Source organism: Lynx canadensis, chromosome E1 (genome assembly GCF_007474595.2).
Source record: "Lynx canadensis isolate LIC74 chromosome E1, mLynCan4.pri.v2, whole genome shotgun sequence".
NCBI lineage: Eukaryota > Metazoa > Chordata > Mammalia > Carnivora > Felidae > Lynx > Lynx canadensis.
The window spans coordinates 36,793,591-36,805,831 of NC_044316.2; the positions used below are offsets into that span (position 1 = coordinate 36,793,591).

The 12,241-nt window shown below is 52.9% G+C and overlaps 1 protein-coding gene across 1 annotated transcript; it reads left to right on the top strand.

The window, feature by feature from the left end:
• Window positions 1-5,278: 5,278 nt before the first annotated feature.
• Window positions 5,279-9,145, top strand: PRR15L (proline rich 15 like). Its single transcript, XM_030297053.1, is given in 3 exon segments — window positions 5,279-5,586; window positions 8,816-8,996; window positions 8,998-9,145. Coding segments are annotated over 2 exon segments (300 nt in total). The 5' UTR covers window positions 5,279-5,586; window positions 8,816-8,844.
• Window positions 9,146-12,241: the final 3,096 nt, after the last annotated feature.

Here is a 12,241-nt window from a genome sequence, read left to right on the forward strand (position 1 = left end):
GTGGCTTCTCCCGAGGCCCTGCCTGCCCCATTCACTCTGCTTGGCCATCTCAGCCCCGGGTCTCTTTCTCCCTCCGCTTTGGCCTGATTCCCATCTTTTCCCCCAGTTGTTGTGCCAGAAGCTTGGAACCCCCACCCTTGCAGTCCCTGCCCCTTTCCAAAGTTCTTCTTACCACACCTCATTCTGGGCAAGAACACCTATTACTTATCTTCCTGCAATAGCCATAAAAAGAAGGCTTACCCTTGACATTCAAATAATCCATTTCTTTTATCCACCATATGTTTATTACTATATGGTCCGTGTTTTCTGTGTGTTTGCTCACAGCCATGGTGTGTGTGTGTGTGTGTGTGTGTGTGTGTGTGTGTGTGTGTGTGTCTGCCTGCTGGGCTAAAAGCCCCGGAGACTAGTTTTTCTTTAGTTTGCCTCCGAACATCATCTGTGAGCACCTTGTGGGCAGCGAGGACAGGCTTGTTCATCTATCTGGGTAACCCCAGCTGCATGACACCTGACATTGAAGTCAGGTGCTTATTGGCTGCTTGTAAAGAAAGGAGTAAGAGGTGTGACATGTGCAGGCAGCCATTTAGTAATGAGTAGGGACTGGGGTCACTTGGTCTGGGGTGGGGAGGGTTACACGTTCTCCAGCTCTTTTCGTCATCTCTCCTTCCGCAGCTCAGGACTTAGAATCAGGCCCCCTGAACTGCTTGCAACTGTAACCCAATGGTCCCTGTGTCTTCGTGCCACAATAGGGCCCCAAGATCCTTGGGGCTCCCTAGGTGTATTTTACTTCCTTCACTCAACAAGGGCAAATTTCTGAAAACGTGCACGTTCCATGTTTGTATATGGAATATCATACTTGAACTTGGTTTTTAGGGAGGTGCATTTAAAGGTTAAAAAAAAAAAAACACCATAAAGCAATAAAGTGGCCTGTTTAGAAAATATTCATAGTTTATAGCCTTATCTCAAACTCCCCTCCCAGCCCAGCTCCTCCCAGAATAAATCTCCTAAAGGCCAAGGGTGGGGCCTGATTTCCCAGGCTGGTCCCTGTCTGGAGGGTGGGCCAGAGACTCCACAGCCCGCACCTGGTTCTGGTGGCATTCTCCAGGGGCCGGCCACAGGTGGGCATCCACCGAATCCTGCCCACTGAAGTTCTCATTTGGGCTCCTTCTGCAGTGTGGGAATCAGAGAACAGGATTCTGCACCCACCCTCCCCAGGTCCCAGGCATCAGAAAGTTCTGGAGTTTGGAGTCAGGGAGTGTGGGCAGGAGTGCTTCCAGGAGGAGCCCCTTCTAATAAAGATGGAAATGGTGCCCTGACCCTTGGTTGCTGTACCCCAGGTAGTGACCATCTCATTGACCCTCCAGTGTCTTCCCAACACTTGAGCTGGGATGAGTGTTTAGCCTCTTCTGTTCTCTTCTAGATGGGATGTCCATTCTCAAAGAGATGGGGCTTTCAGAGAAAGTGATGGATCTAGAAAGCTGTGGGCACCTTCCTGGGACAGCTATATTATTTTTTAAAGATTTGTATTTTTAGGGGCTCCTGGGTGGCTCAGTCGGTTAAGCGTCCAACTTCGGCTCAGGTCACGATCTCATGGTTTTTGAGTTCAAGCCCCGCGTCAGGCTCTGTGCTGATAGCTTAGAGCCTGGAGCCTGCTTCGGATTCTGTGTGTGTGTCTCTCTCTCTGCCCCTTCTCCGCTCATGCTCTGTCTCCTCTCTCTCTCAAAAAAATAAACATTAAAAAATGTTTTTAAAAAATTAAAAAATACGATTTTTATTTTTCATTTTATTTATTTTAGAGAGTACACGTGAGTGGGGAGAGGAGCAGAGGGAGTGAGAGAGAATCTCAAGCAGGCTCCATGCCAAGTGTGGAGCCTGACTCTGGGCTCGATCCCATGACTCTGGGATCATGACCTGAGCCAAAATCAAGAGTCAGATGCTCAACTGACTGAGCCATCCAGGTGCCCTTATAAGATTTTATTTTCAAGTAATCTCCACACCCAGTGTGGGGCTCAAGCCCACAACCCGAGATCAAGAGTTGCACACTCCACCGACCAAGCCAGCCAGCACCCCAAGAAGTAGACTTCTTACTAGAGGCAGGCGGACCTTGCAAAATAATATCCTAAGTTCACATAAACCCCTGGGAAGATGATAATTAACAGCAAGCCTGCTGTAGCTGAAATCACATGGGCTTTGTCTCACATTTGCCTGACCCAGGGACTGTGGGAAAAAGGCAAACAAGCTAGATTAAGAATTTCTTAGGGTAAAGACAAGACTTCTATTTCTCATTTGCGTTTTAAAGCTTGTATTAAGACCCTACTATGTCAGGTCTGAATCTGTGGCAGATAATTCTTGGTTCAAGGAGATAAAATTCTCTAAGGGAGCCAAATACATGAATAGATCATTACAATACTATATATGTATGTATGTGTGTACATACACCCATATGATCAATCATGGTATACATCATGTTAAATAGCATATGAGCAAACTCTGAAGGAATAAAAAGTTCCTGGTGGCATAGGAGGTGTAATAATTAATTCAGGCCTTGAGGGATGAATAGGGGTTGTCTTGGTTTAAACATTTTTTTTAACGTTTATTCATTTTTTTGGAGAGATAGAGACAGAGCACAAGCAGGGGAGGGGCAGAGAGAGACGGAGACACAGAATCCAAAGCAGGCTCCAGGCTCTGAGCCATCAGCACAGAGCCCCAGCACAGGGCTCAAACTCACGAACTGCAAGATCATGACCTGAGCTGAAGTCAGCACTTAACAAACAGACTGAGCCACCCAGGCCCCCCAAGTTTGTCTTAGTTTACACAGGAGATCATTCCCGAGCAGGAACACAGCACGCACTCCTCATCCCAGCTTCTTTGGCCAGGAAGGTAGGCAGAGAAAGGGACTAGTGAGAGATTTATGGCACGTTGGGAGAGGAAGCTGCAGAGGCCCATCCTAAGAGGGCTGGGCCAAGTGGGTTCCTCTATGGGCCAAGGGGGGCCTTTGAAGGACTGTCCACTTGAGGCCTAGAGGTAGGGGGGCTGTTGAGGAAGGAGGAGAATATGAACTCACAAGGCCATGAGAAGTTGAACCAAGTAGAAACAGGGTTGGAAATGGTAGGGCAGATGTGAGAGGTGGTTAGTTTGGGAGTTGGTTGAGGGGATTAGGAGCCCAAGGAAAGGGGGATCGTCTGCCTTTTCTCTACCCAGTAGTTGGCTCAGAGCCTGGCACACACTCAGACCCTGGAGGAAGGCGCTGGGTGGGTGAATTGGGCATCTAAGCCAGGCCGCACTGGGACACACAGCTGCAGGGACACTGAACACACAGGGGGATGTTCCTCACTCTCCAGCGATGCCTGTCCTAGGGGAGAGATGCCAGCACAGATGGGCCACCTGAGGGGGGCGGCAAAATAACCTGCTCCAAGGCTCGGAGCCTCATGCGAAAGCAGCCCTGGGTGAACGCTGCGCACCACCTTGGCTAATGCAGGTTTGCAGGAGGGGGTGGGTCAGTGAGGGGATCCGTGAGGATGTCGCCCCCTGCCCGAGCAAGCTCTGCCTTCTTGCCTTTCCCTCTCTTCCAGCCTCGCCACGGCCCCGTCTCTCCTCCTTCCCAGAAAGCTGGCCCCAGGTGTTACCCCCTTTATAACATCCACCAAAGGCCCGTGCAACGGACCCCTGGAAGTTTGGAGGAAGGGGCATGAAGTGGTACTTTGCAGAGTACAATAGGAGCATGGTCCAGTATCAGAAAAACAAATGTCCCTCTGCCCACGCACATGGAACTTGGCATCTGATTTCACAGCCCCTGAAGCCTACCTCTAAGCGATGGAGATGTCTGAGGGTGGGTGGGTCTGGAGAGCCTGGCCCAAGGTGGGGCCAGTGACCACCCCCCACCCTGAGGAGGGGCCCTTCAGGTAAAGAGGGAACCGCAGCCCCCCACCCAGTGCCCGCCTGAGGAGCATTGAGCTTTGGGGTGGAGCGGACAGCCTGGGAACCGGTCTGCCAACCAGTTTAACCAGGGACTGGTTTCGACTCCGTAGTTCAAAGGAGCTAGGGTGCACCCCGTCCCACGTCCCACCCGGCCAACGGGGAACAACGGCTGCGCTTAACCCTTTCACAGTTGTGCCTGGGGCCACGTCCAGATGTGGTCCATGATGGAGAGGGTCCGACCCTCTTTGGGGCATGAAATGGGTGAGGGTGACCTTGGCTACAGCTGGGGGGTGCAGCCAGGCCCACGAGGGTGGGGAAACTGAGGAGAGAGGCTCCCTTGTTCCTCCTGCCCCAGACTTCCCTTGGGGTTTCCTCTTCCTGCCTAGGCGATCCCCGGAGGACCCTGACTTCTGGGTGGGTGCAGGGGCACTGGGATTGGATTTCTGGGGTAATGAATATTCATCAGCCTGATCCGGCCTCTGCTTCTGTTTACTTAGCCGGGAGGGGCTGGGTTTCAGGTTCACCTTGACTCCTGGAGCCGCAGCGGAGCAGGTACCCGCTCCTGCACCTGTTTCTCTTGCACCTGCCGTCCAGCTGCTCCTACCCAGCTCGCCCGGCCTGAGCCTTGCCTGGCGCGGCACCCTGGAGGCACCCTTACCTCCTCCAGTCTCCCTCCCGGGCAGCTGCCACGCTCAGCTCCTTCTCTAAGGAAGGTCTCACCTCCAGCCCGGAGCAGCCAGGATTACAGGTACAGGCAGAGGGTGAGGGGGTGGGGAAACCAAGGCACAGAGCCCAGTCAGGGCACTCCGTTCCACTTCCATGGCTGACAAGACTAACTGGGAGGGGGAACCCAGGCAGGCTGGTTCCCATCTCTCCCCTAGGTGGGCAGGCAGCACTCAAGACTCATCCCACTGGCTCTTGGAGTTAATCCAGGCCTCCAGCAGAGCTCTTTCTGGGAAAGTTTCCCTCCGAGCAGTTCTGTATTAACTCTTACTAAGCTGGAGCCTACCCACCCCCCACCCCCCGCCCCCACCACCAGCCTGGAGGATGTTTCTGGCCGTTTGGTAGGAACATCTCTCCATTCCTATCCAGGGTAGCCCAGTCTTACCCAGAGTGCACAAATGGCATCAGGGGCCCTGCAGAGGGATAGGGGCTGGGGGGTTCTGGGTTTTGTCTTCAAGCATAGAAGCTGACTCACTTCCTCAAGTCCCCTCCACTCCTCCACCCCCAACACTGTCAATGGTTAACTTGTCCCAGCTCAGAAGGGGCCTGGTTCAGTCTGGACAAGGCCCTTGGAACAGTTCATGGAACTCAGCTAGGGTGGTGGGGCCTGTCCTAGGTGGCCACATGCCCACCAGGGTGCTGGCTGTCATAGGCAGGGTGGGGGGTGGTGGCAGGCTATCCTGTGAGGCCCTTTGTGGGCTCCAAAGCTGTGCAAACAGCGGAGATGTAGCTAACTCGCGTCCTCAGGGGTTGATTTCTATCATCCCATGGATCGCAGGGCCCCAGGGCGAGGGCCCAGCCCTCAGTTTGGCCAGCTAAGGGCCCTGCGCACGCAGACCGCATGGCCCCACCACATGTCACCAAATGCTGGGTCTGCTTGAAAACCCAAGGACACCCCCTGCCCCCCGTTTCCTCTGACCTTCTGTGATTAGGCGTGGGCATGTGGCTGTAAGTATATCGCTCTTTCCGATGTTTGATAGCTTTCGATATCACATCACTTTTTTTATGTTTATTTATTTTTGAGAGAGAGAGAGAGAGAGAGACAGACCATGAGTGGGGGGGGGCAGAGAGAGAGGGAGACAGAATCCGAAGCAGGCTCTAGGCTCCGAGCTGTCAGCACAGAGCCCGATGCGGGGCTCGAACTCACAAACCACGAGATCATGACCTGAGCAGAAGTTAGACGCTCAACCGACTAAGCCACCCAGGCGCCCCATATCACATCACTTTTTTGATTGAAAGCAAATCAGATTTTAGACTATCTTCGGGTGACTCACCACTTAAAATAATCTTATAGTTTGGTTTTTGTAAAATAAACAGTACTCTAATTTATCTCTTCTGTTTAGATTTTCATACGTCAGTCTTGCTGAAAGGGGCAAACATCTCTTACCAGTGCTTCTATGTCCTCTCGGACAGAAGGGACAGCAAAAGGCATCTTAGCCCAGAGTTCAAGGCCAGCAGACAAGGGCCCTGATGACTTGGTGCCATGGTGGAGGTCCCAGGGCAGGGTCCAAGGTCTATTCCCCTCTCTCTGTATGGTTTTCTGATAAGGTTCCTTGTGACTGGTCACTTCCTTCATTCTGGGGAGAGTTAAGCCCGTGGATGCCGATTTGCAGCACCCGCTAAAGCAGGTGTCTTTTTTTTTATGTTGCTTTAATTTTTATTTTTGAGAGGGAGAGCATGAGTGGGGGAGGGCCAGAGAGAGAGGGAGTCAGAGGATCCAAAGCAGGCTCTGCGCCGACAGCAGTGAGCCCAATGTGGGGCTTGAGTTCATGAACCAGGAGATCATGACCTGAGCCAAAGTCGGATGCTCAACCGATTGAGCCATCCAGGTGCCCCTAAAGCAGGTGTATTTTAGCCGGCACAGGCAGAAGCACTTTCTCTCAAGGGGGTGGGCAGTCAGATGGTTATCGTCGGCTCAGGAGTTGGATTCTCCACCCCTCTCTGAGTTCCTTGGCAACCCCGGATGGGCAGTGGTGGGGTCACGGGCCTTGCCCTAGACCAGGCGGCGACTGGGCACCCACAGGCCAAGCAAGTGCCCTCCCCACAGCTCCTTCCAGAAACCCATTCTGGAACACCAAGTTCTGTGCAAGATTGTGCTAAGCCCAGGTGGGGGGCAAGCTGCCAAAGCAAACCTCTCAGGCTGTCCCCTTTGTGCACTCACCTCTCCAGGGTGCCCTGAGAGTATTTCTCTGGCCACTCTCACCCCCTTTCACTTTCTAAGTGGGAGCTGCACAAGATCTCCCCTGGGCTTTCTAAGTGGGAGCTGCACAAGATCTCCCCTGGGTTCTCTTGCTACTTGAGCTCAGCTAGAGGGACAGAGCTGGCAATGTGGGATCTGCTTCCCAAAGAGGTAGCAAGGAATCCATCAGGCATGTGATCTGGGCGGGGGGCTGAGTATATGGTGGGACAGGGGCACCAGCAGCAAGGGGCCCATGGAGACGGGCACTCAACCCATTCCAAGCCTAGACCAGCATCCCACTTTTGTTTTTTCCCAAATTTGATATGCTCTCCCACTTAAAAAAAAAAAAAAAAAAATCCTTGCTCATTAGGGAAGATCTGGAAACCAGAAAGAATACAGGGAGAAAACACCCCCAATTCCTTTTCCATAAAGAAAATCACTATTAATCATTTGTTATACTTTCTGGTCTTTTTAGAGAATGTAGCTAAGACCATTGGTTTTTAAAAGGAGGTAACATACGGGGCGCCTGGATGGCTCCGTCAGTTAATTGTCCGACTCTCGATCTTGGCTCAGGTGATGATCTCACGGTTTGTGAGTTGGAGCCCCTCCTCGGGTTCTGCGCTGACAGCGTCGAGCCTGCTTGGGATTCTTTCTCCTTCTTCTCTGTCCCTACCCTACTCATGCTCTCTCTCCCCCTCCTCTCTCTCAAAATAAATAAATAAACTTAAAAAAAAAAAAAGGAGGTGATAGATTTGCCTGTGCTTGGGCTGCCTGACCATCTAGCTTTCTGGTGTATTGTGGCTAGGCTCCTCCCCAGGACCCTTCACAGCCACATGCAGAGTCCTGAGAACCAGACCACCACCCTCTCCAGGCTCACAGATGCCTTGATCTGTCATCCCTCTGCCTGCCCTTCCATTACTCTGAATTCCTTCAGTCTGCTGTCTCTTTCTTCCACCTTCCACCCACCGTCCCCCACCAGCAACGACGTCCAGGAAACCTCATCTCCCAGAACACGTACTAGCTCAGACAGCATCTGTGTGGAAATTAGTAGAAGATGAGGCCAAGCCAGGATGCATCACTTGTCAGTGGGGATGCCTGGATTCTAGCCTCCAAGCCCCACCTCTGTCGGGTACCTTATGGAGGGTCCAGCCTGGTCTAAACCGTATCTCATGTGGACCTTGTGGCCTCACCAAACCTTCCAGATTTCCAAGCTTTTGGCTCCCCTGCAAACTCCTGTCCTCATGGAAGCTAGGTGGGGAAAGGAACCATTCCTCGATAATTACTACCGTTACCATGTTTTACTTTGCAAAGCATGCCTCCCTCCGTGGGCAGGGATTAACGTTAGAGCTAAATGTTAGGGCTGGAAGGGACAGCTGAGGACTCTGAGGGCCAGAGAAGTAACTTGCTAGAGGTCACAGGCTAGTACAGTCCCCGGGACTTCCCACTCCCGGCCTGAGCTTCCTCCCGCTCAGGAAAAATGCAATGGCTCCTTCACTCCTGCTGGTCCCCACTGGGAAGTCCAAATTACTCTCAAAATTGTAAATCCTATTTATTTTACAATGAATACTAAACAAAATGCACAGGGTGTTTCTACGCATCTGATACCAGCCAACCACCTGCCGGCTCCTGGCGGCAGGGCCTGGTGGCCTAGTGGGAAGAAATTGGGAAGGGTGTCAGTGGCCTGGGTGCTGGGTGACCCAGGCAAGCCGTTCACCTCCCTGCAGCCCTGAGGGGCCTGGAATCTCAAAGCTCCCTACAACCCTGCATGGCAAAAGTATGTGGCTGTCCCGCGGCCCTTGGCCTGTTGATGTCCACTTGGCTGCCCCTTCCCCAGGCCCCTCTCTCCCCTCTCTTCCTGGGTTCATTCAGCTTCACCTTCAATTCTTTCAGGCCTGGACTATTGAAATAGCCCACGATTAGGAGTTTAGAGAGGGTTGCTCCGAGGTACCCCCCTGCTCCCCCACTGCCTCCTCTCACTGTCCCACCCTGCTCTTGCAGAAAGCCCCACCCTTGGCTCGGGGAACGCCATGACCGAAGTGGGCTGGTGGAAGCTGACCTTCTTGCGGAAAAAGAAATCCACACCCAAGGTGCTCTATGAGATCCCCGACACCTATGCCCAAACAGAGGGCAGCGCAGAGCCCCCTGGGCCCGAGGGCGGAGGCCCCGACGGCAACTTTAACACGCCTGGAGAAGATTGTGGACAAGAACACAAAGGGCAAGCATGTCAAAGTCTCCAATTCGGGCCGCTTCAAGGAGAAGAAGAAAGTCCGAGCCACGTTGGCAGAGAACCCCAACCTCTTTGATGACAGGGAAGACAAAGGACAGTGAAGGGGGCCAAGGAGGATGCTAGCACCTCCCCACTCCTGCCGTCAGCCGGATCTGAGACAGGAGCTTGCCACGCTGGCCTCCTTGGCCACAGCTGAAGCCGTGGGGGCAGTTGATGCCTGCTGGCAGGAAATGTCTGGTTTTAGGTTTGTATTTATATACCCCAGCTTTCTGGAAGGCCTGGGAGATCCCAGGGTACTCCCACGTCCCCCAGCACATACAGAAGCACTCCAGTCCGAGGATGAGAGCCCCACCCAGGAAGGACGGCCCTCCTCGCTGTGGCAGTGCCAGCAGGGAGGTGGGCATGGCAAGAAATGGAGAGAGGGAGCGGACAGACTTCACTTCCTCCAGGGGCACAGGGTCAAGGGTGAGTTTCAGTTGCTCCCTCTACCTTCTCTACCTGTAACTGTTCGCTGGACCAATTCTGAGAGTGAATTTTCCAGAAGCCACATGATGGGGTGGTTTCCTGGAGCTGGAGGAGGTGGAGACCCTGAACTTGAGCTCACTTCCCATCACAAGAGGGAAGCTTCCTGGAACTTGGTGCCCAGCTGTGCGGGGAGAGAAGGACGCTGGGTGGTGCTGCAGAAGGCCAGGCGAGGGACCCCATGGCTCTCCGCACACATCCTCAAAGGGCGCTGCACTCGGGGGAGGGGGTAGGGAGTGTTGGTAGGAGCTAAGAGCAGCTAACTCTCTTCTCCCCTTCTCCTACTAGTATTTAAGAGGGACAGGCCCCAGAGATGAGTCCTGGAGCCTTGAATTTTGCTTAAAAAATAACTGTAGGTTTCTTTGTAATAAACGATGATGCAAAAGCAGAGAACCTATTTATGCTTTTGTCTTACATTTACTGAGGCCCATTTCTAATGCCTTTACTCCCTTCGTGTAAGTAAAGTAGAACTTTGTGCTCAAAGTGTTCCTATAAAGCATCAGAAAGGATCCCCAGGGGTCACCTAGCTGGTTGGTAGAACATGTAATTCTTGGTCTCCAGGTTGTAAGTTTGAGCCCCATGGTGGATGGAGGGATTACTTAAAAATAAAATCTTTTCTTCCTCCCTTCCTCCCTCCTCCCTCCCTCCCTCCCTCTCCCTCTCTCTCTCTTTCTCTCTTTCTTTCTTTCCTCTTTCTTTCAAAGGAAGAGTCCCCAATGTGAAAATATAGCAAAGGGAGGGGCTAGTTTCAACTCAGTGGTCAGTTCCTTCTGGTCAACAGAGAGACCATCAGGGGCTCTAAGAGAGTGGAGGAGTCCTTTGGAGACTGACCCCCAAATCGCAGGGGTTTGGTTTGGGATCAGGATTCAAATTCTCACTCCATAGCTTAGTAAAAATGGTGATTTGGGGAAAATTAAAAAAAAAAAGTTCTCTGAACCTCTACCTCAGTTTCCTCTTCTGTTAAAAGGGTTGTTACAGTACCTATTTCATGGGAATGGCCAATATTAAGTGTCCCATAAATAGTCCTATAGTAGGTGCTCAGTTAACATTGGTTTCCCTTTATTAAAGAACTCCACCATAGCCCACGGTTTCTGTTTAAGGAAGAGGAGTGTGCTCCCTGTGCTATTAGGTCCAGATCTTTCTCAAGCCCCAGGAGCTGGGAACTAGGAAAAATTGGACAAATTTCTGGAGCTCTTGGTGGGAACAGGGAGAAACCAAGGTGGCAACCAAACAATGTGGTCCTGCAGCTTCCAGGTCAGTTGCTTGCAGGCTGTTGGGCCACTCCACCCCAGGGAGTGTGGCTCAGGGAAATTTATTACCCAAACAAACAGACCTGTACAAGGGGGCCTTTGTTGGGTGGCCTCACCCAGGCCAGGGGGAGTTCTGAGGATGAGTGAGGGACACCAGGAGCCGGAGGAAGGGAAGGAAGGCTGACTCAGGTGCTGCCTTCCCCAAGGCCTCTTCCCCTATCCTCACCACATGGAACTTTCTAGGGTCCATCCAATTACTTAATCCATAAAATGTCCCACGGAGGAGCTGACCCCCATACTCTAGCCCTGTCCACTGTGAATAGCCAAGGTTTACAGGGAGCTTACAATGGGCCAGGCCCTGTGGCAAGTACTCCACGAGGTTCCTCATTCAATCCCCTCATCACCTGAGGCAGGTGCTGTCCTCCCCATTTTCCAGCTGAGTTAGCTGAGGTGGAGAGAAGTGAAGCCATTTGCTTGCAATGGCAGAGCTGAGACTGGAGCCGGGGCTGGCTGTGCACGTGACTGCTGCACACAGCCCCTTCCACTCTTGATTCTCATCCGCTTGGGAGAGGAGAGGGCAATGTCTGGGGCTTGGAATCCCGATTCTGGCACCAATGGGGGAAAGATAACCGCCTTCAAGGCTGAGTGTCTTCTGAGACACCGGACTATAGGAACCTGCCACTTGAGCCCATCTTGAGGTTCCCTGAGGGAGGTGGGGCTTGGGGATGATGCTGGGCCCTGGGCACCAAGCCCTGCTTCTACCCAAAGCTGGCACCGCATTGCCACCATTACCCCTCTTAGGAGAGAGGGTCTACGGCCCTTCTGCCTTGTGCGGGAGACCCTGCTCCAGCCCCAAAGTGATGTCCACAGGAATCTTCCAGGGAAGCCCCACATATTTCCCTAAGTTGGGGGCAGGTGGTGGGTGCATACTAAAAGCCGAAGGGAAATCTGGCTGGCCAGGGAGTTGTCGGAGGGAGGCAGCTGCAAGCTTTCACGAGGCCGGAGGAGGAGGAGGAGGAACCGAGAGTGCAAATATGTGCAGGAGCTGCAAGAGGCTACGGGTTATCGACCACAGTTTCACTGGGACACGACCCAAGGCGGGAAGGGGGAGGCAGGAGGGGCTGGCCAGAACTGGCCTGCACTGCCCAGAAGGGGCCAACCCTGGGCGGCGGGCTCCCCCTGCTGGCTGCCAAACCTCTAGGGGAGAGGAGTGTGGCTTAAATTCCCCAACTCCCTCTTCCCTGGGGTGGTGGGGATGAGGAGGCCAGGCTGCATATTCTTCTCACACACTGCTGATGAACTTTTATTACGGACTTAGCACAGTGATGGTCAAAGAACAGGAAAGGAACAGCTGAAACCAGGCCCACACCTAGGGGGTGGGGGTGGGGGTGGGGGGGATACACAGCTTCCAATAACAAGGCAAAG